General features: G+C 41.9%; 2 protein-coding genes and 1 long non-coding RNA gene across 5 annotated transcripts; 1 reads left to right on the forward strand and 2 right to left on the reverse strand.

Moving 5' to 3' along the window:
- Positions 1 to 73: 73 nt before the first annotated feature.
- Positions 74 to 13,830, reverse strand: LOC125006543 (limbin-like). Of its 3 annotated transcripts, XM_047582677.1 has the most exons (23): positions 13,280 to 13,830; positions 12,108 to 12,183; positions 11,704 to 11,891; positions 11,555 to 11,611; positions 11,268 to 11,454; positions 11,085 to 11,185; positions 10,900 to 10,965; positions 10,634 to 10,768; positions 10,351 to 10,490; positions 9,871 to 10,195; positions 9,530 to 9,769; positions 9,253 to 9,428; positions 8,742 to 8,901; positions 8,415 to 8,591; positions 7,994 to 8,307; positions 7,677 to 7,851; positions 6,750 to 6,893; positions 6,376 to 6,603; positions 5,999 to 6,234; positions 5,810 to 5,897; positions 5,532 to 5,707; positions 938 to 1,039; positions 74 to 707 (listed from the first exon to the last, which is right to left on the reverse strand). In XM_047582677.1, the coding sequence occupies exons 1-23, from the start codon at positions 13,538 to 13,540 to the stop codon at positions 302 to 304; spliced, it is 4,158 nt and encodes a 1,385-aa protein (XP_047438633.1). In that variant the 5' UTR covers positions 13,541 to 13,830; the 3' UTR covers positions 74 to 301. The 3 variants fall into 3 exon arrangements, with proteins under 3 accessions (XP_047438633.1, XP_047438634.1, XP_047438635.1); XM_047582678.1 differs by lacking the exon at positions 10,900 to 10,965; XM_047582679.1 differs by lacking the exon at positions 10,634 to 10,768.
- Positions 13,831 to 14,782: 952 nt separating this feature from the next.
- LOC125006544 (ellis-van Creveld syndrome protein) lies at positions 14,783 to 26,647 on the forward strand. Its single transcript, XM_047582680.1, has 20 exons — positions 14,783 to 15,218; positions 15,302 to 15,415; positions 17,306 to 17,392; positions 17,594 to 17,817; positions 17,906 to 17,990; positions 18,084 to 18,182; positions 18,265 to 18,393; positions 18,479 to 18,640; positions 21,566 to 21,782; positions 22,415 to 22,563; positions 22,784 to 22,882; positions 22,974 to 23,186; positions 23,357 to 23,466; positions 23,635 to 23,836; positions 23,973 to 24,197; positions 24,280 to 24,415; positions 25,205 to 25,307; positions 25,396 to 25,522; positions 25,614 to 25,710; positions 25,815 to 26,647. The coding sequence occupies exons 1-20, from the start codon at positions 15,045 to 15,047 to the stop codon at positions 25,961 to 25,963; spliced, it is 2,901 nt and encodes a 966-aa protein (XP_047438636.1). The 5' UTR covers positions 14,783 to 15,044; the 3' UTR covers positions 25,964 to 26,647.
- LOC125006549 lies at positions 19,911 to 21,354 on the reverse strand. The gene is made up of 3 exons (XR_007112598.1): positions 21,117 to 21,354; positions 20,450 to 20,631; positions 19,911 to 20,326 (listed from the first exon to the last, which is right to left on the reverse strand). It is a non-coding gene; the product is annotated as an uncharacterized LOC125006549 (long non-coding RNA).

A 26,647-nucleotide genomic window follows, 5' to 3' on the forward strand; every position in this document is an offset into this window, starting at 1 on the left:
TTTAATGGTGCGTGACTACCTGTTTTTGTTTTTTTTGGAGATGCCAGATAAAGACAAAGGTTTGATAAAAGAATAACCTGTGACAGAACCATTTATTTATGATCTGACTATGAAGACATTAGCAGAAGAAGAAGAAAGAAGAAGAAGTCAGCTGCCTTTACTCGCAATCGAAGCCAGATGCTACACGTACTTTGAGAATTTTTGCTACATCGCAGAACTATTGGTTTATTTCACAATCGACATATATCATTATAAAATAGCATCATAAAAAAAAAAACTTGCAAAAGAAATAAGTTTAGTGTTAAGGTAGGTTTGTTGGAGCCACTGAACTTTTCTTCAGGTTGAGGAAATTCCCTTTCTTTTTTCTTTTAGGGACGTCCACGCTGTCACACGATTCCGGCGGATCCCGAAACACAAACAGCCTTTCTCCAGATGCGGGGTTGGCACACACGTATTCCTCTACTGTGCCGTGTAGCGCTTCCTTTACCGCGTCCACCGCTTGTTCTTTTGCGCTGTCAAGCTGCTGCTGTTTAACAGGTATGTTCGATTTATGAACAGGCAGCTGTGTTTTGGTTAAACTTTCTCCTTTCTCTTCAGCCGGCGGCGGCGGCGGCGGCAGCAGCTGCAGCAGCGCGGCATCTCCTGGAAGCAGAAGGCGAGATCTGGGAAGCAGCTTTTCCAACAGGCTTTGCCTCTTTTCCTGGAGTCTGTGAGATTTGGACGATAAAGGAGGTGTTGTCAGAGGGATTGGCGTGTTGGAGTCGTTACCTCATGCGTGTGGTCAGTGTAACAGAGATGTGAAACCCCTCTGATGAAAGGCATGCTTCACTTCAATCAAGGACGTGCCTGTGATGCTGGTGACCACTCGACGACAAATTAGCCTCGGTGGATACGTAACATTGAGTCTTAATGTAGCAGCTGGTAGAAAAACACTCACCTCTCTCTTTCCCCAGCCCAGCTCGGCATATTTAGCATAGCTCTCTGCACCACCTCTTCCCTCAGTTTGACAGGAAGAGCCCTATTCAACTCTGCGGCACACCTGGTCAAAAAGACATTACGGGAGCCGTTAACTGCGAAACAATCTCTGCAGACAAGGGAGGTCTTTGATTAAAATCGTTCAGGCATGCCTTGCTATTGACATGCTGTAATAACGCGTCAGTTGGGAGTTTGTGATCTTGTTCACTGGAGCAGAAGAGATTAAACATGTTATCTCTTTCATAGCGAGGTACTTCATATTACGCTGGTCACAAGGCTGAAGTCTGGTATTTCAGATCGGCTCCAACATGGATTACTCTCACTCTCTTAATACCAAGTTGGCAGACAATCTTCCTTCAAAAATACAAAACAAAAACATAGGCTTATGTGATATTTTGGTACTTGTTATTTTTAAGTTTTAGAAATAGACCTATAAAATGATTACAATGTTAATAAAAGCAAAAAACTACACTGATTATCAACAGGGTTTGGAAACAGCATGAAACACTACTGGCGTTTGGTTAGCTACTTATGTGATGTGATTTTATTTTATCCCCATTAGCTGGTGCCATAGCAACCAGCTAGTCTTCCTGGGGGGTCCACACAAAAACATGTATTAAGAAAATGCATTAAAACAAATTATGATATAAATATACAGAATAATTACAAGTTAATACCAAACACACCATATATAATAAACCAACTCACATATGCTACAGGCCAAAAGTTTGGAAGCAACTTCAAGTTATTGTTCACGATGCCTTCCTTAAAAACCTGAGTTTTATGTATTCTGGGATGTATTTAATGCATGATCACACTTTGCTTTTTTTGATATGAACCATTTTCCTCAACTTATCTTTAGGTGGACATTAATGTTACCAGAACATTGCTATATAAATGTCAGCAAAAGAAAAGAAGGGCTTAGTTTTAGGGTCGACGAAATTTGCAAGAGTCAACTTCAGTGCAAGTAAAAAAATAAATAAAGACAGATCACAGTTAGCATTATTCACTTTAAAAGTTTTTTTTTTTTTCAAAGTATACAGAAGAATTAAGATTATTTAAAAAAGAAAAAATCATTTTCTGAGTGTTACAGAGTGGCCTATAAATAAAAGTCCTCATTAAAATATTGGTACTCGGGCGAGGAAATTTGAGTTGCCCATTGCTGGAGCCCCTAGTATTATGATCATGCTCATGACTGACTAAGACCAATTGTGCTGCCATGTTTTGGTGAACCTAAAGCTTTCTGAGGTCCCCACTTGTACAACATGACCAGACCGTAGAGCAATAGCCAAGATGACATAAACTTATTTGTCGTAGAAGGGGACGGGCAACAAAAGAAGCACATTTCCTGGAGATGCCAATTGTTCTTCCCATTTTAGAAACAATAATGTGTTTAGATCAGTCTTGTTCAGTTTACAAGCCCAGATTAGCTTTGTAAACTTACAGAGCAGATACTATAGACAGAACGTCTGGACACACTTACCTGCAGATTTTAGACAGTGAATGATCAAAATTGTGAGGTAACATACAAGACAAACTGAGGTAGATGGTAAGGATAATAAGGCAAACGTCAGTACTGGATTCAAGGAAACCAAAGGAGTAAAAAATTCAAGATGAGTTATTTTGAGATAACACAAACCTAAATTTTTACTGTTATTATTTGTATAGCATCAATAAAAATAACATTCAGTATATTTACACGCACGAGAAAAAAAAAAAAATTATTGCCTTATTCCAACTTTAACTGAACAACTTAAGTGCATGTAAACACGTTACTCTGACTAATATTGGAGTTCTCCTTATCCGATTAAGACACCCAGATACTGCGACTGGATTTGTTTTTCCACTATGTATACGCCTTAATCGGATTTTAACTAGACAACGTGTGTGCACAAGCTCCACAACCGCTGCGCTGCCATATGACCTCGGAACAAAAACATCCAAGAAAGACGGTCACAAAAGTAGAAGGTAAACTGAGCCGGTAGAAGAACCACCTGAAGGATAGCGCCATCTTATCTGCACCAGAAGTAGTGCACACATTAAGCACGAGATTAAAAAAAGCTGTGCTATTATCCAGCTTGTTTTTGTTTGAAATGCCGGTCTGCCGTATGAACGACTCCAGTGTTCATACGGTTTATTATATGATGTCAACCGGAAAGGGGGCCATATTAATCCACTAAAAAGTCAAATATCGCCACCTAGTGTGGAGGAGGACGAGGACATGTTCCCATCAGTTATTTGATTTTCTACTTATTCAGACCGGACCTTATTCAGAAAGTTGAATTTCGAGCATAGCTGTAAATGTAGATGCACTGATTGTCTCAACACTTTGAAAAACCTGGTCTGAAACCCCCAGACCAGGCACTAAGGGGACTCCTTGTAGTTCATATTGGAGGGACCCATTTCCAGGTAGCAATAAATAAAGAAAGAGAAGAGAGCAGCAGGAGGAGATAAACGAGATAAGCATACATCTGTCATAAATACACACATCTGACTAACCATCTAATCGTGGTAGAAATACAAGATGTAGCGGATGCATGTGGCACGACAGTTTGATAATGAATATAAATAAAGCAGTTGGTGACAGTAGAAGCGCTATTACAGGTGGGTCAGCTGCTATGATGATTGAATGTAAGAGGCATCATAGGCAGGTTGGAGAGTGATGCATTCAGGTAGGAGTGGATAACAGCAGGAGGACACATTGAAATTAGTAAAGGGCATTAACGAGATAAGGGGAGTTCAGTTGACTATAACAAAAGACAGCATATTCAGGTTACTCCAGTAAATATGGATCAGCATAGTGTTTGGTTTACATGTTAAAAAAATATATCATTCCTCGGTTTTTAACCAATTTCATCAAAACTATAATTTTTATTATTATTGTCTATCATTCACATAATTTAGGTGCAGACTGACATTGTGTTTGAACTGATTCCATGACTTTAAACGAAGTCAAATGACCAAGGGTCTTAAAATAACGACAGCCCTCACAAATGTACTGGACTGGCAGGTTTTGCCAAGTCCACTCTTCACGGCTAAACAACTTAAAACGAGGAGCACAAACAGAAGAGCTGAACAAGAAAGAAAAACAAATGTCTTGCATATCGTTCCAAACTAAGCATTTTCATTCCCTTGTTTTATAGCCAAGCTCCTCAGATCCAAAGTGACCTCATGCATAAGACATGATTCTTCAGTAAAGTAATTCAAACTCAGCGGGGGCCAGACATGAGAGTTCCAGTGGATCAGGAGGAGAAGGGAAATTAAATGATGATTAATAACATTTATCTCTCCATCTTGGCCCTGGGACTCAGGTTCAAACGGTTATTTGTTATTTAAATTTTAGACAATGCTTGGTTGTGTTTTCACCAATTGCTGTGGAAACAGTGATTTCGTTTGATCGGTGACCTCATTTAGAAAAGGTCTTTTTGAAACCGCAGAACTTGACTTCTTGAGGCTTTGGCTGTGTACTCGGGGTGAAATAGTTTCCACTACATTCAAGTTGTTCTTTTATTTTTATTTCCCAAGTTTGAAACAACGTCCTACTACTACGGTCACCATTAACAGGGTGCAAATTATAGGACTGTGGACTTGGACTGTTGTTTAGAGCAAACCTCAAAAGATAGAAATATACCATATTTAAGGTTTTTGGTCAGAGACTTTTCAGGAAAATCTTTATCGCTTTAATGCGCTTATATGAAGCCAGAAAAATATATCATTGTTATACCATGGTTGGGTTAAATCCATTATTCTGATGGGTTGCAGGGTCTCAAATAACAGGACATCTACCTGTATCTAAAGAAAGTAATCTCAGCAACAGTGACACAATCAAGGGTCCATTCACAATTTATTGCGACATGTTAAAACTAAACTAACATCTAATCCTTTAGCGCCTCATGATCTGAACATACCAGGATGGGGAGCACAAACACACAAGATGCAAGAAGTGATCTACACGGCCTCCCTGCACTTACTGATGATTTCCATCACATAAAAGATCATCTCACGTCCAACTGGCTGCTCACTGAGGGTTGCTGAGCAGACGAGAAAATAAAAATATCTCACAGCCAACTTGGCTCTAAGGTTGATCCCACTTCCTGGAATATTGAAAAGCGTTCATGTTCCGTGTTACAATGTCATGGGACGTTAATAATAGTTTCAGATTGTTTTGGCAAGTGATGCCGGAATAATCAGAATAATGAGGAGGGTATTATCAGGATTTAATGCAAATTAATAGAGTCTTTCTACCCGTTTGATGTAGCGAGTGCACGGTACTTTGCTGTGGTTTGTTTGGGGGAGTAGTACCAGAAAAACAGGCACTAGTAGGTTATACAAATTGAACCGAAAGGCTGAATGAGATGTTGGTCTCAGTGAGGGACAGGAGGACACTGGATAAACTGTTATGGAGAGTTCATCCCATCCACTTCAAACCTTAACGGGGCAGAGGAGCTCATTCTCCAGCACAACGCTCATCTTTTTGTAACAACTAAGCTACTGTGACCAAGCGATTTCCCTTGTGGATCATTAAAGTCTGTCTAAGTCTAAGTCCTGGTACTCACCCAGAGTGGTCCTGCTCGGCAGACGCTGAAACAGGGTGCTGTTTGGGGCAGAGGGCGTCCGTGATTGAAAGGAGCTCACTTTCAGGCAGGGTTGGAAGGAGGAGACGCAGGGCCTCCAGGAGAACCTCAGCAGACACCTCACTCTGCTTCACCAACCGAGATGCAAACTCCAGGTCCTGAGATGAAGATAAGAACACGTTCTCTCGCTCAGAAGCTTTGATTTGGTTGTTTTTTTTTTATTGCAGATAACCATAAAATATTTCTGAATAAAGTCAGACCTGGTCACAGTTTGCATAAAGTCTCTTGAGCTCCATTTGTTCTTTTAAATCTTCCGTGGCTTGGTTGTTGGCAGTCATCGCTTGAAACCTTGAAACGTTGAAACGCCAGAGTTTCAACACTTTAACATTTAATGGCCTGTGTCAGAAATTCCTCATTTCTACTTAAATAACACTGATGTGAGAAATCACCTCTGAGCCATCAGAGCGATGACCTGGTCACACTTGTAAAGGGCCTCCTGGAGGATGGAAGTCATCCTGCAGTCCGGCTGCACTTTAAACACATCTTCTTCCTCGTCGCCGTCCTCCTCTCCCTCATCAGAGTCCTCCTGGTGCGCTTTGTTTGATTCTGCACCGGCCTGAGACACGTGCAAGCTGTCCAACTCCGTCCTCTCCTTCTGAAGCTGCTGCTCTGCTTCCTCGAGACCCTGCAGGAAGAGTGATATTAACCTCCCAATAAAACTCACCGCTAAAATAAATGTCAGTGTCTCAAAGGAAATGTGAAAATGAACATTTAAGTGTTACGCCTCCAAAACATAACCAACGGAGTGTAGAACTACAGCGCGTACCAAGCAGTGGCTCTGTATACTCTGAGCCATGTCGTCTCTCTCCAGGCGCTTTCTCTCTCGGAGTTGTTGAATGAGAAGGTTGTGCAGGGTGAGCATGGCTTTGGAGGTCTCCAAAACTTTTGTCCGTCTCTCAGCCTTCTGATAATGGATGGTGGCCATCTGCATTGCCAGGCCGTCCGCCTGTGCGCACATGTCATCCTCTCTCTCCCTCTGCATCTCCTCCAACACCTGGCGCAGTTGGAACGGACGAGTTTCAGTCATCTAGTATAAACTCAGCATCGCCTCATATATAATCTTGACATCCTCGTGGTTTCTGATACTCCACGAGTTTTATTGGATGAGGTTTGATGTATCGTAAAAATCTAAAAGCTGACCTTGCTCATCACTCCACTCTCCATCTCCTTCTCCTTCTCAAACAGCTGAATCCTGTCCTCAAGGGTTTTCTGGAAAAGCAGCGCGTCACGTGCGTCTGTTTTCTGTCGGACTTCACTGGTTTTCCCCTTGGATTCGGTATTTGTCTGCAATAAAAACCCACAATATCCACAAAAAGGTTGGAAAAGAACTCAAAGCACACTGATGTGATGTAATTAGAAACAAAACCACTCTGGAGCCCTTTATTGTTTCTAATATATAATACATTCTCTTCCAACAGCAGCTTTAATAAATGGCTTACACTGGAGTTCACCTTTCTGCTTTTCTCATTTACTTAAGTAGATTTAAAAACACATATTTCTCCTTCTTCAGTCTGTAGTAGGTGGACATAACACTAAAGCAAAAAAAAAAACTTTTATGAAACAACCATAGAAAGTAACATGACTGTCATGTTGAATATACTGCGCATTATTATTTTTTGTTCCTTTAAAGTGTCTTCTTCTTGCGCATCATGCTGCTAATATGTGCCTTAAATTGCCACCGGGGGACAAATAAAGTTTTCTGAATCTGAATGTTACATCTGTATATGACAGTCATTGTCATTCAAATTTATTGTCATTGTCAAGTTTATTAACGATAAAACAAAGACGTAGGCAGATCTTGGGACTTCCACTGCCCTATTAAACCGTGTGGTTTGAACAATGTGTCCCTAAGAAATTTAATTCAGAACAAAGAAGTTAAATCAATTTGCTGTTTTTATTTAGCTAATCTGTGAAAGAGGTGGACCAAGGAAAACTGCAATTAAATCTGGCTTTTGACTTCATTAACTATTAGTCTACTGTATGAGATAATATCTTTTTATATAGTTATGGTTAAGTTAAGAGCATATAAACTAAACTGAATGCTGAAATGTATTATTAAGTGCTCACCATCTGTTTCTCGCGCTCCTGTTTCCAAGCCGCCATGGCGGTGTGGAGTTTGGACCTGGAAACGGCGTGAGGCAGCACCAGACAGCGGTCAATCACAGACAGACTCTTCTGAAACTCCAGTTTCATCCTCAGCCTGTCATCTTCGGACAGAGTCAGCTGGGACGAACACAAACACCTGAGACGGAAAGAGGAAACGAAGAATTATAGAAAAACTCACCTCACCACTTCCATCATGAGACTATTGGACATTCATCTACACCAACACTCTTGTATATGAAACCCCTGAATAAGACGACTGGTGTTATTGCATTACTGACCTGAAGAACTCTCTGCAGTGCGCCCTGAGCTCCTTCTGCTCCTGAAGCTCTTTCTCCATGGCTTCCTGCAGAGCCTCCCTAGTACAGCTGAGGGTGCGTAATGCTGCCTTGCCCTCATGGTGCAGCCGTTCCTGGCCCTGAAGGACGGAGCCCACTCCTTGACTGGAAGTCTGTCCTGGACCTGCCTCTGGTTCCACCTGCAGCAGCAGGGAGCGTTGCGCCCCCGGGGGCAAGAGCGTCAGCACAGCCTGGGTTGCAGAAGGCTGGATGGCTTTGACATCTGCTACGGCACCCTGGATCACGCGCATGGTCACCTGATGAACAAGTAGAGCCGACTAATTAAAATTAAACTGCCACGTTTTATTTTGCATTTGTCTGTGCATTTCACTCGTTCGTGAAGGTGCCTGTTGGAAGGTGGCACCTTGCGGATGTCTGCAGCAGCCTCTTCATCCAGGTTGTTGATGAGCTCGGCTAACTCCAAGCTGTGAGCTGTCAGTAGATTCTGCCAACAGTGCAGATGCTGTGCGATTTCTATCCTTTCCTCCAGACCCTTAGACAGGCCCGATAGATCCTTCTGCCGTTGTTTGTGCACCCTCACCTGGAGGAATGGAAGCTAGAATTCACTAAGGGAAGTATATTTATGGAGTAATAAACTGAACATATTTTGTGGCATCAATCTACAGTGGATATATTCTACGGTGTAGGAGTATGGAGAATATATATATATATATATATATGATCCTTTCACCATGTCAGAGATAAGATCCCTCCTTTTCTTTATCAATCCACAGCGCATGGCTCTCCTCTCTTGGTTCAGTGCCTCATCCAGTCTCTGCCTCACCATCACCAGCTCCTTCTGAGACTTCTCCTGCAGCTGGTCTATCTGTTCTGCAGGCAAAGAGCTCCCTCTGGTGGAGAAGACACAGAATACCATTAAAATAAAAAACAAAATTTTTTATTGAAAGGTTTATTCAAGCTATTAATGACTTTTAATTATTAACCAAATTGAGACTTCTGTGCCACAACGGATTGTAATTTCTCTAAAAAACAAACAAACACCCCAACACATACATTTTGAGCATAACAATTATAACAGTACATACTGTAGTTAGCCAATTTCTTTTATCTGCCATCTTTTGTCAAACAAAAATTATGCATATTTCACGAAGGGGAAAGACCCATTTCTGTTTTATTTATTTTTTTTTAAACATTATTAAGGTAGAGATAATGCTTTGTTTTATACAATAATAAGCACCAACCTCCTGATGGCACTGAACCAGTTGTTCAGATTGTTTGATGTGCTGGAGAATGTGTCGGAAATCAGGCTGTTGAGGCTGTGGAGGCTGTGCACCAGGAATTTCCTCTGCGCACTGCGTTCAGCTAGCACACAGCGCTGATTAGCAAGGACTACATCCAGCACCTCCTCTAGCAGATCCTGGACAAGACGTTATATTTTAACAGAACTTTAACAGAGCATGGCATTTGAAGAGTATACTTTAGTGACTTATTCACTGCTTTAAAAATCAGCTTTGTCACCTGACAAGCAAAGTAATCATGCTGAAGACTCTTCGCTGTGCTTTTCTCCAACTCTCCCATCCTGGTGGCCTCTTCCAGCTCCTCTGAGAAGATCTTGTGCAGCTCCACCCGCCGCCACTCGATGATCTGCCTCTGGACCTTTGCAGAGGCTTCTTCATGTCGGACCAACAGGATGTGCTGAAGCCGACTCTGGCTCATCTTGTGCAGCTTCTCCAGGAGGACACTACACTGAAGGAGCTCCTGGCAAAAAGGCAAAATTAAGCATACATAGTTGTTTTTTTTCCAAAAGAAAATAACAATACGAACAATCCAGTGATTAAAACGCATTAGTTATTATTTACCTGTTGGTCTGCATGCTGACACAGCAGCTCGGCCTCGGCCTTCTCAGCAGCCTCTCTGCGGTGCTCGGCTTCCATTTCTTCCCGGGTTTCTAGGTTGCACTGACCTGCCAGGGCAGCCATGCGGGCCCCTCGCTCCTCCTTGAGACGGCCCTCCATGCCCAGCAGCTGTCCGTGGAGCACGCTGAGCAGCCTCTGCTGGGCCTGGGTGCTGGCCTGGCCCCGTGATCGCAAACTGCCGAGCAGGGAGGACATCACGTCCTTGTAGATCTGAATCCGGGTGGATTCCAGGTTGTTGGTGGCGTGCAGCAGTGTAGACATTTCAAGGCTTGAAATGGAAGGGATATAGGTCAGAAAAGTGACAGCTCCTTATGAATGCAATTAAGGATTAATTAATTATTTTATTTTTTTATTACTTAGTTTATTTAGGAGCCAAATTTCAAAACTATTGTTCCTCTAAGGGGATATTTGCACTTGACTCACTTTTCCAAAGCTTGATACATGTTCTGTGGATCCTCCAGGACCATGATGTCCACCATCTTGTCTTCAAACGCTGCTTCATCTTTGACATTCTCACTCAGGTTGCAGTCTGCATACTCAGGGTCTGAATCTCCTCTGTTTCTCTGAAGAAAGGAAATTGTTAAACAATACATATAAGATAGGAGAAAGCAAACGTGTTATTAAAACTAACAAACTTAAGTTCATTAGACGAAACAGTGTTAAAAAATTATTGATTAAATTGTCTACTACTTGTCATTTGAGATACCCTTTGCTGAAGACGGCTCAGTCTAGTTCTGGGGCCTATCAGATTCAAGGCCAGAAACCCCAGAGACAGCAGCACCAAAGTGACAAAGAAACCAGCCACAAACCCAGCCACATGGACACCGTGGTTAGGATAAATCTAGAACAGTGTGGACAGATTTCGTCAGATTTTCCACTGAGCCAGTTTTATACACACAATAAATCACAAAACTAAAAACACTATAAGAGTGGGAAAAGGTGTTTTGAGTTAAGGGACTGTCTGCAGCCTACCCTGTCAGTGGAATTCACCCTCAGGGTTAAATTAGCTGTTAACGGGCCAAACATACTGACATCATTCTGCGGAGTCAAACAAACAACACTCAACAATGCTTGGCAGGAAATGACAATTATTATACTGCAGGCGCTGACACGGTGAAATTCATAAAAGACTGGTGATTTAGCAAAAGCAAACATACCTGTGAGGCATTAGAAAATGTGAGAAAGGCTGGAAGGTCAAGTACTTCACTCTTGTGACTCCTTATGTGAGCAGTAAAATTGACAACAACCTGGGATCCAGCTAAAGAAGAAAATAAAGTGTATGTAATTATCTGATATAAAAACTACAACAACAACAACAAAAAAAACATAGTAAAACTTACCCAAAAGTGAATCGATTGAAAAAGTCTGGTAGCCTCGTTCCACCACCCTGCCTTCAGTTTTTACAGGTACTATTCCAGAAATGGAGTCCCGGATAGCTACCTGAGACAGGTTGGTGCCCCCCACAGGTCCCATGTTGTGAATCAGCAGGAAAAATGTCAGTTCAGGAGGATCAGTGTCAAGCTTCACCTGAGGTCCAAATGATTGAGAGGGAAAGGTCTTCAGCATGTCCATTTACAGTTTAAGTGGTCTAGCTGGAACTGGAGGTGGACTGATCAGCGATGCTTACCTGTGCACACTTATGAAATTTTACCCTGAATGCAGAAGGAGGCGGCACGCTCTGAACCTACAGTGATTCAAAAACATTGCACAATCAGTTTCTCACAACGTCTCAAAATGACAATTTATGAACGGTTTAGCTAAAATCCAGAAACACACTTGAGGAAGAGAGTGGCCTGGGACGAATCTGGTGAGTGTGCTTCTTCTGTTCCTGCTCCTGAGGTGGAAGACGTTGGACACGTAGGAGAATGAAGAGTAAAAAGAGTGTCCCCACGGACCAGCAGGAGCTGAAGAAGAGAGTAGGCTCCCTCTATAGAAAACCATGGACCCACTGTTTTCCATCGCATCTGTAAATATCGGGTAAATATAGTGAGTTTGATCGACATGTGAAAAACACTGTTTATAGAGACGTATATAAAAGATGTTTATAGAGCAACTGTCCACGTATCATTTATTTTCAAATTACAGATATCATAGAATTAATTATAGAAGTACAGAGCAAGTTATATTCAAAAGAGAGGTGTTACTTGTGTTACTTGACTAAGAAGAAAAACACAACAAACCATCCACCGCGAGCAACGTCGGCTCTGCTGATTTCCCATCTGCATCATGTTGCATTGAATGGACAGTGCAAAGGCCCTGAGGATGGAAACGTTACATTGTTTATTATAAATGAAATACACTGTTTACTTAAAATGAAAAATAGGTGGGTGGTCTAAAAGCTAATGGCTAATACTGTGCAGGTCTCCCTTGTGCCTCCAAAACTGATGTGACTCATCAGTCATAACGCAATGTTGTTAGTGGAGGCCTCTGGGTCCTACGGGTTGAGGGGAGGGGTCTATATTGGATTTAGTGAATTTGGAGGCCAGGTCGACACCTTTTGCTGTTTTCAATGTATTTTTGAGTTGTTCCTAAACTGTTTTTGTGTCCGTGTCAGGCTGCATCCTGCTGGGGATGTCTGCTGCCATCAAAGAGTGTCATTACTATGGGGTTCTGGTCTAGGTGGTTTCAGCGTTGAAGCAAGCGGACAGACACACTAGGCAATTAACTAGGGCGCAGAGCTGGAAGGGGACCCCCAGAGATGGCTGATATTGGTCAGTATCAATGACAATGATGCAACCTTAATAGACGTTACTTGAAATCACCTTGGGCACCACAATGACTACACATTGGGAGTCTCCGAGATGGGAGACTACACCGGCAAAAAGAAGCGAGCCTACCTTTCAGGACACGCAACAAGAAAAAATAAAAAACGCATGAGGAGGGAAGTATGAATCTGTGTTATAATAAAACTAGTTATTGCCACATGTCTCTTTGTCTCAGTCCCACCAAGCATCAGAAAAGTTAAGTTGGAGCTTTTAAACTCTTGAGATATATTGAATGAGTCTGAAAGGTGCGTTATAAAATGATAACATGGGACATTGGGGCCTCCTGGGACACATGGTGCCTCTTGCCTGGGGCACTCAGAGAAACAGCCCTGGGTGGGTGGTACATGTCCAAAAGATGGTCAACGTTATTTATTTTTCAGTGTCAGTGGTTCTAATGTTGTGGCTGATATATCAAGCAATCTAATCAAAGCAATTCACGTTTTATTGATTGCACAGATAAATGAAAAGACTTGCATCTAAATAAAAATTACATTAATCTCAATGTAAATCTCACATTAAATTAAAAATATGATGTAGTAACACAACATTACAAACCATCTATTGCTGTTCATCATTGAGCCACTCACCTCGTGTTTCTCTAACAGAGGAGCTGGTGTGTACCCTGGTGTGTACCCTGGTGTGTACCCTGGCGTGTCCACAGAGGTACAGTTGTGAGAGGACTCATGTCCAGCCGTGTCCTCCCACACGCCGGCACCCCGCGTCTCACGTCGCGTTACGTCGCGACAGCCACCGCAACACACAGACGATGGAAACAAACACGAAACGTGGATATTGCAGAAAAGTAACCATAGCGTGACCCTCTCCGCGCTAAAATGTACCCGAAGCATTCGTAGCTACCGCCGAGGGGAGCCGCTAGCTAGCTGGCTGCATTGTTAAAAAAAACTAAAAAACTTTTCCTTAGCTTCTCCTGAGAAACGTCAACTTTTCCAGGCGTCTTTCCAGCGAACATGTCATTGAATGTTGACACAAAACGAGAAACTCCGTAGGCCTACGTCGTTTTCAAACAACTACACGCGAACACAACGTCCATAACCACAGCTGATGCACAAGTTAGGAAAACATCTACAAAACTTTGGAAGAACGGGAAACTCCTCAGAGTAAAAGTACACAAAGTGCGTAGATCATCTTCCGGTGGTGGCTTTCAAATTAAAAGCATGGGAGAACCCAAACCCCCACCAACACCCCCACACATACAAACGACGAATCTTTTTGTTGTTATTAACAGTTTTACTGTTTTTTTACTCTTTTTTTTATCTCATATCCTCTCCCCTCTTCAAACAAAGACTGTCTCAATAGATAAATGTTCTGTCACTTATGTTTTTATTTCTTAAAAAACTCCACTATTACTAAACTAATAAAGTTGTTATTGTTATCGAAAATCTTATTTATATTATTATTATTTATATTACAGAGCAAAATATAATGCAATATAAATATTACAATTTTGTAATTATATAACACATCATAATATTACTATATTATTATTCCTATATCATTACAAAACACCAAAGTGGCAATGATTTATTGTCATCTTCTCCCACCTTTGCTTACTTGTACTGCATTTAATATATTAATTTTTCCTTTTTGTTTTTCGTTAGTTTTTTTTCAGTTATTGAATATCACATTTACACACATATACTCTCCTCCAGACTAAACATTCACCCACATGACACTTTCTGCACCATCTGATTTATCCCTGTCCTGTATGTGTCTTGGTTGTTTTTCTTTATCAATAAAAATAAAAATAAATAAATACATTAAAAAAACATACATAGGTAGCCGGATACTTAAAAGATATGTCATTATACGAAGAAAAAAAAATCGCAATCGATGTGTTGATATATTTATTTGAGCCAGTGTCGTTTTTTAGTCAGCAATACCCCAAATTCTTAAACAAAAACAACAACAACAACAACAACAAAAAAATAAAAATAAATAGTAAAAAAAAAAAAAACAAAACAAAAAAAAAAAAAAAAAATCATTATTTGTGCTATAATATAGAAAAAATTAGACATATCTAGTTTCCGGTCTCGCGAGTAGTAACTTTTCTGTCTTGACGCATATCCCTATTCCTCCTAAATCTCAGACCACACAGCGGAATAAACACAGTTTGTCTTTGAGGCGAAAAGGGGTTTTGCTCCTTAATGAAACCCACTTATTGCTCATTTATCGAAACGTAAACGCCTTTAAAGAAAAAGAAAAGAAGTCTACTCGAATCTGGAGGAGATGAGTTTGAAGCTAACTTAGACTCAGATGTTATCACCGGCTGGAGGGGCTATGCTACAAGATGCTAACAATCACAGTTTGAACGCAGTGTGAAGCGGCTGAGAAATGGGGGAAGAGATGGCGGAATGTGGCACAGATGTCTTGGTCAGCTTCCCCGAGTCTCTGCATGTGTACACGGGTCTGCTGACAGTGGCCACGGTGTTTGGGGGTCTGTCGGGAATATTAGCCGCTGCTCTTCTTTACGTCTTCTGCCTGAAGCCGCTGTGGCTGACGAGACAAGTAGGCACACATCTGCAGTCTGTGCATCCACTAAATGAACTTCTTCATTCCTTCTCATGCATCCTTCTCATGTGTCTCTTCAGGGCTACAATGCAAGGAGGCTGCTTGAACCCGATGATGGTGAAGTGGACAACAACCAAAGTGACTGTGTCAGCAACAGCAGGAAGGAGGCTCCAAGTGGCCCCACTCATGAAAAGGTAGAGTCAACACCACAACACTGTCTGGAAGTTACTGATGTAGCTTTCTGCTTTGTTTTATTGTTTTTTCCAGTTTTGTTTTTCACCTTATAAGGCATCGTGTCTAGTGTCTAGGTTATAGGGAGTTTATAAGTTATACTTCTTCTTCTTCTTAAATGTTTTGTCTATTATGTATTTTTTTGTCTTATGGGGAAAATAAACTTAAAATCAAAATCCAGCCTCACATCTAACTTGTTATGCATTCATATCCATGTAAGCACTGTATTAAATGTTATTTTTTGGCCCAGTAGACCTTTTATCTTTGACTGCACCAAATATTTTCATCTAAGTTGAGAAAAATTTGACCCACATTTGATCCACAGAGCCACCCAAAACATGCCCCATAACCCATAACACTGCGGATGTCACTTTCATTTAGACAGACTTTAAAAAGTTCTTCTGAAATGAAGTCTCTATTCCATAAAAACACAGAAAAAGTACTTTATTCTGCTTTATTTTCTTTATTTTAATGTGAAAACGTGTCAAATTTGACCCTAACGTAATATATGGGTTAACTGAATGTTACAGGTAAAACAGTCCTAACATAGATCAAGCCACATGCAGTGACTTAACCTCCTTAGAACATGCAGCCATGCTTTATGGCAGCTTATTCTGCTTCATTTAAACTTTTATCCTCATAACTAGATACTAGTTGGTGTAAAAACATGATAGCAGGCATTTCAGCGGATTCATTCTGCAGCTGATCATGTAATAAAACTGGACAAGGTACAAAACCTCATCAAGTTCTAGTTTAATTTGACATGCAAATTCTATCAATAGTAACAAACTATAACTTTGCTAATCAGTAAGAACTCGGTTGTAGATATTGGGACGTCATTATTTGCAGTTTTGCCTTTGCACAGCAATGTTCCGACATGAACAATGAACAGTTTAATATTTTGTTATATTTTGATGACTTTATTATAATGAGTGAAATAATCCCTGTGTCCACACATTTTTTTCGTTTTTGTTTCTTTCCTAAAACTACTTCCTGTTTGCAGACTTATCCCAAATAAAGAGAAATGGAGAAATTGAAAATGCATACCAAACAAAAGATCAGATCTCAGGAGTTAAACTTAAATAAGCCACTGAGGTGGCGTGTGGGTGAACTTGTTCCGACTTATTCATTGTGTAAACAATGCGTTCCACAAGTTCAGATCCTTGAAATTCATTCATTTTCAGCTCAGAAGAAAAGATGAAAACCTTTACAGCACAGTCCAAATCACTGTATTTCACACGCCAGCCATTCTGACGAGCTCTATTTCAACATAGTCAAAACATAGTCAAAAACTGTGCCTTCCCCCACAAACACACACTTTTGGTTTTCCTCTGCTGCTGCCTGGCTAAATAGACTCTCCAGTAGTGCTCCCCCTAAGTAAAACCCAGGAATTGCATGTAAATACTCAAACACAGTCATTTAAATTTAAAGATAACCAAAAAAATATACAATGGCTCCAACACAGGCGAAGTGGGTGACATTGATCAGCTTACTGGGAAATCTCTGATCCCAGCATGATCCCACACTGATACCACACATACCACCCACCTAAACACCGTTGCCGAGCATGCACCCCCACCTCATAGCAACGACAACTGATCCAGTAGCCAGAACAAGCCCGATGCACAGAGGCCCCACTACCAACATCAGTAGCACCAGACAACACGGGACACCCTCAGATAGCCTCTGTACACAACCCCCATGAAGCACAATGGAGACATGCGCAACATTAAGCAGGTGGTTTTAATGTTGTGGCCGATCAGTGTATGTGATTGTACTCAGGATAACGAAAAAGGTTGAGGTTTAGTAATTAACTTCCCACTAACCGTTTACTCTGTTTACTGATTGACCAGGAGAAGAAGCAGCCACCCATGAACAGCGACGTGGCCGCATTTGCTTCCAGAGCAAAGGTGGTTTACCCCATCAACCAAAAATACAGAGTAAGTCCACCTTCTTTATAGCACGTGGCTGAAACATGTACGCAGCTTAACAAGGCTAATTCTAAATATATTAAAGCAGCACAGAAGTTAAACATAACCTGCTTACCATGCTTGTCAGTGCAAGTGATGGATGAATAGAAGAGTAAAGGTACTAGACAGATAATATTTATTACTAATGCTTTTTAATGATATACCTGTCAGCCTTTAGCAGACGGCGCATCCAACCCATCACTGCATGAGCACTCAAAGCTGCCAGCGACACTTAATGAGGAGTCCTCCTCCTCCACGGACGGAGAGTCTCTGAGCCAGGAGCAGGACAATGATGACAGCAGTCAGTTTATCTCCTCCTCACTGGTCCCCAAGAGCCTACAAAACCAGAGTTTCAACAGGGTGTCTCACTACCCACACACTCTGACACGGACAGGGTAGGAGCCTGTGTGCCTCTATGAGCTAAACTTCAAGTAATTATGACTATTTCCTGCAACTGATAATACTGATTTGTCATTTTTGCAGCTTTGAAGGTAGGATCAGTCTTTACTGTTTGGCCCTGCAGGATATACAGCATCACTGCTCTCATCTTCAGGAGGAAAAATATCTGGTGAGTCATTCTCATCCTTATCATTTACAACATGTCGTATAGATTGTGAAAGTCCTGATTGTTTCTTTCTTTTTACTTTTAAAATTTTAACAGATATTTCTACAAATAGTGAAATTAATATTCAGCGGTAGATTTCCCAAAGACAAAAAGGATGCGGACTTTGCCAAGAATGTTCTTCAGATGCAAGAAAAGGTAGAACAATCAGTACATTTAACCGTTTCACTGTAGTTTTCTCAATTTTCTATACGTAAAAATACAAACCTTATCGTTTAAGGGAGTGAACGAGCTGAGGAAGCAGCTGCCAACAGGCCAAACGACCAACGAGAAAAGTCAGGATGCTCCCTGTACACTGGAGGAGATCGAGAGAGCTCAGAAAGATCTGATTGAGCGTGGCCTTCAAACGGTAAAGAGCATCACAAATCTATTGGACGGCCTTCATTTAAACTGTCATTATAACTAACGTCTAACTAACGCGTGTTTTGTCATAGTCCAAATGTTTCAGCAAACTGGTAGAGGATTTGTGCCAGCGTCTGCTGCAGAAGACCAGCATTTTCTCTCCAGATGAAGCACAGAATGTCATCCTGTCTCTCATTCAGACACTTCTGTCAGTGGAAAACCACCTGATGAAGGAACAGGAAGCTGATCTAAAGGTAAAGGAGCACTCATCTGTTGACTTACCACTCGCTTTGATCCTCATTATCATTCGTGGACCTGGGTGGGGACAGTGTCGCCACAGTTACCCTGAAGAAGTCCTAATCCTTTAAAATGTAACTTTACTGGAACGTTACTTTACTGGTTACTTGATCTTAACAGTAACTAAGATAAATTAAATGTTTTGGGCCTTTTTTTTTTTTTTTTTATAAAAAACTTATTTTATTTATAAAAAAGGCAGCATTTCCCTATAACATATTTCTACAACAGAGGGTCCACGACCCCTAGAGGTCTACCGAGGTACTGCAGGGGGTGGCAAAGTCTTTGGTTGATTAGACATTTTTTATATGTTTTTTATATTTTCCCCCACAAAATTTAAGTTTCTTTAAATACACATTATCATGAATCAAACATATTTTAGTAAAGGAATAAATGGAGGTAGAAGACTTTATCTGTCAGTCAGCACTTCACTCATTCGCATGTGATACAGGAGCTGTCTCTACAGCACTGTTTCACACAGAGCACCACACTAGACCCGTCAATCTAAAAGCCTCCTGTACGAAGTAGGCCCCGTCCAGGAGCAAATTGGGGACCCTTCGACCTCCAAGCCGTGCCTTAACTTAATATTAATAATAATAATAATGCATTGGTTTTATGTAGCATGTTTCCATTAGATGCTCAAAGCACTTACAGTTGAATGCATTATTCATTCACTAACACAGTCACACCCTGGTGGTGGTAAAACTACCTCAGCACTCACAGCTGCCCTTTGGCTCCCAATCTGTGCCGACAGCCTCTCCGACCACCACCAAACATCACTCACTCCCAGTCATACACCAGGAAGCATACACACCTTGGGGGAAAGTGGGTTAAGTGTCTTGCCCAAGGACACAAAAACCCTTCAGTTATTGGACGTCCACTCTGCCTCCTGAGCTGCTGCATATTACTGACTCAAACACAAAATAGTGGCGGTATTTCCACTTCCAAAGCACTCATCTCTCTTCTCCCTCCATTGTTGTTTACATTGTCGCTGCATGGTATTACACATGAGTTGTCTTCATGCTGAAAACTTAACTTGACGCAGTGTTTCCCACAGGATTTTAGGAGATTGTGGTGGGAGGATCTCTGACCCTCAGGGGCCTGATGTATCAAGCCCAATGTATCACTTTAGTGCATTTTGAGACCACTGAATGTAATGTAAATTGCTGTTTACGAAGATAACAGGTTGGTAACATACATAAGAACTTACAAAGGCATACCAGGAATACTTCAAATTTAATCTTGAAAAATAAAACAGTGACACAAAGTCATTCATTCATTCAGTTGTTCTTTCATTTGTTCATTCATTTAGAGCTTTAAGATTAAACTTAACATCGATCATGTGAACCATCTTCAAACTATCAAACAAAACAATGAACAAAGGACACTTTGTACATTTGCTGTCCATAACCTTAGCACGTGCATGCTGCACCAATAGTTAACTAAGACTCAGGCAGCTTGACACTGACACACTACTGACACACTCTGCACCCTGCCTTTGGACACCTAATTTTTGTAGGCTTGGTGAAAAACGGTTTCACAGCTTTCCCAAAATTGAACTCTTCAGGGCTTGGCCCATTTATTGAGACCCTCAGGCAGGCAGCAAGGTGTTCTCCTTACAGTCTGTTCCAGACGTCTGATTTGACCTGAAAATTAAGATAACTACAATTACTTAGCTACAATTAGGAATGAAAGTAGGAGGTGCTTTTGGAACACATTTTGTACTCTCCTTAACAGTTTCCTGTAAGTGCAAAGTACATTTGGCGCACCTCTCAGCATCTCCAGTCCTGCCCCTTGCCCTGTTCATCGTGGAAAAGTCTCTCTCACAGTTGACACTGGGGACTGGAATGACCTGAGCGACTGCTGCCAAGCGGCTGAGAAGTGGGTAGATTCGTCCCCATTCATCACACTCACTGGCCAGGAGAGACATTACTTCAGCTTGGTTCATGTCCTAGGAAAAATATTTTAGAGAGATGTTAATTTACATTATTTAAATTACACAAGTTGTGTCTTCATGTTAAATTAAGTAATCAAGTCTTAAGTCAAAATATAAAGAATTTTGAGACTGAGTCATAGGATTGTTTGGATTTCGTTACTTCTTACTACAGAGCCGAGCCGATAAAATCCTGGGTTGATTGCTGAATCGTTGACCCGAGTCGACCCGCGTCGACCCGGGTTTTTCGCGCGATATGAAAAGAGCTTAATGAAACACACTGGAATTCTGAGCATTTATTGTTTTCATATTCATTTTTATAAGCAGATGAGAGAGAGTGCACGGACGGCAGAGAGATGAGAGAGAGGAATAGCGGAAAGTTAGACTCGGTTTGGTATGTTAGAAGTTGACTGGCGCAATGATATCAGCAACATAGCCTACACTGCTCCGTTATCCGACTTGATAGCCTACTATCTGCACTGCCCAAAAAAAGAAAAACTTACCTCACACTATTCAAATGGCGTTCCCGTCACGCTGTCATCAGTTACGGTGTTGCTGGATTGCACCAAATGCAGCAAGGAAAGCTCCAGACTACACAGTATGAGTGCAACCTGAGTGTGCGTGCGTACGTACTCTCTCGCTTGCGGGCTATAGAGTAGAGGAGAGTACAGCTGTTGAATGGGCTGACTGGCAGATTATATGGTGAAACAGTTTTTTTTTTTTTTTTGGTTCTTGTTAATTAATGGGAAACACCGTTGACACATATGTGACGTCACTCCCTGAGACACAAGAACAAATCAAAAATATGTCTTTTTGCTCAGGAAAAACGCACAGTAACTTGAATAAGTAACTTTAATCTGATTACTGGTTTGGAAATAGTAACGTGTTAGATTACTGGTCACTAAGTGGGGATAATTGTCAAACATGTGGCTCCGAATGTGTCTTTTCTTAGAGGATACAACAGAAGCTGTTGTGGTGGGAGGAGCTGACGGGACTCCTTCAGTCCCAGCCTGCCTTGCTGAGGCGGGAAGTGACTCTGAGGCAGGGCCTGATCGCCACCACCCTGGAGCAGCTGACGAGTGATGACATCTTGAAATTTAGCCACATGGAGAAGATTCTTTCAGAAATTCAGACCACTCTGACCGAAGGCCTTCAACAGTGCACCGAGGGTAAGCTAGAGAAAAGAGTTTCATTGAAGGAAAATTAAATTGCCAAAGAGAAAAGGTGAAAGTCCTACTATTAATCCAGAAGCTGTCAGATGTGTGTGGAAGTGTCTGGGATTGTACTTGACACGTTGTTAATGGGAAATAGTAAGCCTCCAGCCTACTTTTCAAACTTAATTGACGTACTCTCTGAAAATAGACCATTCTCTGAGAATCCTCTTTAGCTCCTTAAATAAGGTCAGGTTCTATCAGGACAGCACATAATATCATATCATGCCTATTAGTGAATCCCAGACTCTCAAGCAGCATCCTTCAGCGCCCTTCTGGCACATAATTAGAGACATTATGACGCTGTTGAATTTAAACTGTGTCTACGGTAGTTAGGCAAGCAATGTTTGCTTTTTGAGCTTTATATGTATATATATATATATATATATATATTTCTTTTGTGCTCATGTTCAACAACCTCACAGGAAGAATCTCTGACAGGAGCTTACTTACTATGAGTGGTCTCGTCTATTATAAGAATTAAAAGAACATATATGACACGTTCAGTCTGCTAAAGTTCCAGGCTGCATCTATTTTGGTAATCCTCAACTAGGCAGTCACCTCTGAACGTTCAGCCTTTCATGTTCCAGATTGCACGAGGAAGACAAATGAGCTGGTGAACGACAAATGCAGGAAAAAGGAGTCCAAGAGGAAAAAGCTTCAGAGGAGCCAGACCAAAGAGAAGAGCCGCACGCTGGAGCTGAGGCAGAATCACGATGACCTACAGGAGCTCACCAAGGTTAGAATATTATGCCTCCTTCACTTCAGCATGTGGATCGGGGATTACTTTTACATAGTAAATAGGCCAAGCCACTGGCTGTAGATGTCTGCAGTGAATTAATTTAGAAGTGTGCTGATGTGACCATGAGACATTTGTGGATTGTAATTTTTCTGTAACTTCTTAAGTCTTAGTTTTACTAATCTCAGTAATACTAAATCTGAGCCAACGTTGTCCCCAGGTGCTTCAGGAGTTGCTGATGAAACACAGACAGCAGATTTCTGACCTGGAGGTGCAGCAGGACAACAGGGCGGCTGAAGCCCTGTGCGACCTCTGGAAGGTAAACAATTGGGTGCTAAATGCTGTATTTGCGTTCAGATTTATAGTTGCATATCTGCATATCTATCTTTCGTAACATTCTGTATCTTCAGAAACTCCGCGCCTCCTGGTCGGAGAGGCTCGGGGAGCTGTCCAGGAACGTTTTTCTCACCTCCGTTCAGGCCCAGACGAAGCTCTCTCCTGAACGCTGTGAGAAACTGTGGTTGGATCTGGAGCAGGAGCTGGCCGCTCAGCTGCAGCAGGAGGAGTGTAGTACCAGGCAGCAGCTGGAAGACATTAAGGCCGAGCTGGATAAAGATGGACAGGTGGACACCGTGTGATAAATCAGATAGATTGGATCTGTATTTGTGCCTGGCAGGTGGATTCTTCCATCATCTCGCTATATCTACCTCTATGAGTTATTTGCAAGAGTCTCAAATAAATGCTTTTTGTTGTCTTACTAACTGAGCCTTTCTGTCTGTCTGTCTGTCTGAAGGTCTGGAGTGAAGGGATTGCTCTCGTTCAGTCCTGTCTCAAACATCTGAATGAACAACAGATGAAGATCCTCAGAGACATGGTGGCCAGACAGAGCTACGCACTCGACAGGTAAAACTGGAAGAACGGTCAAAAATATTTAATGCTTAGTAAGGATTAAAGTTGATTAAAGATTAAAGACGACAGATTTCCAGTATCGCTCTCATCTGTGTGGCCATATCCGCAACATCTTCCTTGAGTTTTAATGGAAAATAACCGATCGTGATCTCTGTTTCTCAGTCAACTGGGGAGGCTGATAGAGAAGAAACACGAGCACCTGTTGGTGGCGGTGCGGAGGTTCTTTGTGGTCAGGCACTTCTGTCTGCACACGCTGAAGGAGATGAGGCTCTCCAAGCTGAAGGCACTCTCCCAGACAGACTTCAGAGCTCTGCTAATGGAAGATCCCTGCAAAAGCCAGGCCTGTGTTGGTTCAACAATGAAAGTGAGAGAAGTATACACACCTACGCTAACTTCTGCAGCGCTTTGTTTGAGGCCGCTTTTAAGCATCTCATACTTAGGAACGTATTCCTAAATATGAGATCAGCGCGCCACATCACGTCTCCTGACTCCTAACACAGAGTAGCAGTGCCAGCCTAGCAGAGAGGCATCTGGGCCCAGAGAGTCAGCTGTTGGGGAACAGCTTCCAGCAGGAGTTCCTGTCTGAACTGGAAACAGGAACGGAGCTTCTCCAAAGTCACGCACAGCTGCTGCTAGGCAACGCCCTCGGCAACGCCATCCAGCAGACGATGGCGGCCCTGAACTCAGATTCACAGAGCTCTTCTAAACAGGACGATGGCTTGAAGGTAAGGTGTTCTTTGTCTGAGGAGATTATTTATTTATATATTTATCCATAGCTTGTTTTTTTTGTCTTTTTGTTCTCATTAGCACCACCTCACAGAGGCTGCTGCGGAGAGCGTTTATGTGACCAAAGATTCCCTCACTGCACTGGTCCAAACCTACTATTCCCACCTGCAAGATGTTACCAAAAAACTGGAGCGGGATCAGTCGAACATAAACCAAGGTGAGAAAATGACCACTGCACCCATGCTCCTGTCCATCTCTGTAAAACTAACTGCTGATAATATAAACATATTAGGTGCTAGCATTGCACAGCTCTAAAAGACTTCATAACGTATGTTATAATTCTGACCCGTCCTGGCTCTGCGTATTAAAATTACTTTTAAGTTCGAAACAGATTCATGTTTCTGTGTCAGATCTATGCCACTGATGTGCCGTGGCCTCACATGTACCTCCTCAGAGATGTACCTATGCGTGGCAGTGGTGACGCACACTGCAACAGCTGTGATTGATCTGATGTGCATTTCCTCGTCGCTCAGTGGCCACGCACACAAAATTTGCCCTCCTTCCGCCTCCTACATTCCATCTGCTCTGACGTCTCCTCTCTTTTTTTTGGGCTGCAGTGATTTCAGTAGAAGGAAAGTTGTTCAACATCTGTTAACTTAAACTCCAGCGTGAGCTACTCGGTTCCAGTTGCCTCTGTTTGAAGCACACAACAAAAAGTCAACGCAGCTGCCAAGCCATCGCCTAGCATTTTAGCAGCGCATTTACAGAACCGTGCTGACACATCACACCACAAGTATAAATGCTTTTACCGGCGTGGTCAGCCTTCAGGTAGTTTCTGCGTTAACATCTTTGCGGGAGCACGCGCAAAGCTTCAATCTCGAACAATCCATCAAAAACGCCGACATTTTAAATTGCACATGCTTCCTGAAAAACTTAACAAAATAAGTTGACAGAACACTCCCGTGATGTTAGGTGTTCAATTTACTGTTGTAAACTGTTCCCTCAGATGTGAATGATCAGCAACACGGCAGCACTCAGCTGAACAGAGTCCTGCTGAGGGAGCTGGTGAACTGGGGCAAGAAACCTGCATCTGCAGAGTTTCAACAGAGGTACAACAACACCGGCGGCGCTCTCAATTTAACTGGTACTATACCTAATGAAAGAGTATGATTGGTAGTTTGTTGTCACGTGTATCAGGGTTGAACTCAACAAACATAAAGTGCTGGAACAGTATGATTTGGATCAGGAGATGATTTACGAGGAGGTGCGGCGGAAGAAAATAGCCCAAGATCAAACCATGGAAAAAATAAGATGGCAGTTACTGGTTAGTGCGTTTCATGCCTATGTTTTATCTCACATTCAAGAGAGGTCGACAAAGCTGCAGTTATTTAGCAATGTACCATTGTGTCCATTAGGAGGCAGAAGAAAGCTTCATATCTGAGCTGGCAGCTTTGGCCCGAATTTCTGTCCAGAGCCCAGATCCAGAACCCAGTGGAGACGAGGACATCACTGGTACAAAAAAAAAAAAAAAAAAAAATATATATATATATATATATATATATATATACACACACACACACACCACTCCACTTCTGTTCTTTGTTGTATTTCAACAGGTGACCAGAGTACTGCGATATTGGACCTGCTAGCCCGGAACCCAGCTTTAGATCCAGCCCTGAATCCTTCGCTGACTCCAACTATTGTAACTCCAGCGGTGAAATCAAAACCGAAGAAGAAAAGAGAACGAGAGGCTCATCTCAGCTGAAATCTTCACTCCACATTGTTTATATATTGTATAAGTAGGTGTCTATATAGTTTATATACAAAAACAGCATCACCAGGACTGTTCTTTGGCTGTTACGATTCTGACACACTGTGCGTTTTTAACCGCTGCAACAACTACACTCGTACTGTTTTCCTGTTGCCGGCTGAGCACTGTATTGAAGTTACTTTATTCCTGAACTCCTGTGGTGCGTTGGTAGCACACCTGTCAAACGGTAAACGGTAAAGTCTGAACAATAAAGACATCCAGCCACAGGTTCACCTGTCACAGCCCGGCGGTGCGGCTGCTGCTTGGCTCACAACCGGCCGCTGTGTGCTGTTAGAGATCAGCCTTTTAAAATGAATAAATGCATCAGGTGTCGCACCATCTCTGCTTCCTGTAGCAGCTGCACAGTGCTGCCCTTAAATGCTAGTGTATGAAAAAAGGACGTCCACTATTCAGTCAAAAAAGAAATACAAAGCATGTTGTGAGGGAATGTAAATCTTTGACATTTTAAAATGTTATATTTTGACCTTTTGAGGCCTCCTTACATATTCATAAACTAATACCCTGTAAAAGGTTTACTGTGCTATCTCTTAACTGTTGAGGCGAGGGACATATTATGTCCTTATTTTATGTGTGAACATTTCTGTTTTTAAATTTCTCAATTTTTCTTTCGTAGTTGGT

This window comes from Mugil cephalus, chromosome 4 (assembly GCF_022458985.1).
Source record: "Mugil cephalus isolate CIBA_MC_2020 chromosome 4, CIBA_Mcephalus_1.1, whole genome shotgun sequence".
Lineage (NCBI taxonomy): Eukaryota > Metazoa > Chordata > Actinopteri > Mugiliformes > Mugilidae > Mugil > Mugil cephalus.

Bases quoted from the DNA above. Each gene is read 5' to 3' on its own strand.
- LOC125006543 (XM_047582677.1), bottom strand. From the start codon at position 13,540: ATGCTTCGGGTACATTTTAGCGCGGAGAGGGTCACGCTATGGTTACTT. The intron at 10,966-11,084 runs GTATGTTTGCTT...TTGACTCCGCAG, and splicing joins CATTTTCTAATGCCTCACAG to AATGATGTCAGTATGTTTGG. The intron at 8,902-9,252 runs GTTGGTGCTTAT...CTTCTCCACCAG, and splicing joins TGGTTCAGTGCCATCAGGAG to AGGGAGCTCTTTGCCTGCAG.
- LOC125006544 (XM_047582680.1), top strand. From the start codon at position 15,045: ATGGGGGAAGAGATGGCGGAATGTGGCACAGATGTCTTGGTCAGCTTC. The intron at 21,783-22,414 runs GTAAGCTAGAGA...TTCATGTTCCAG, and splicing joins CCTTCAACAGTGCACCGAGG to ATTGCACGAGGAAGACAAAT. The intron at 23,467-23,634 runs GTAAAACTGGAA...TCTGTTTCTCAG, and splicing joins CAGAGCTACGCACTCGACAG to TCAACTGGGGAGGCTGATAG.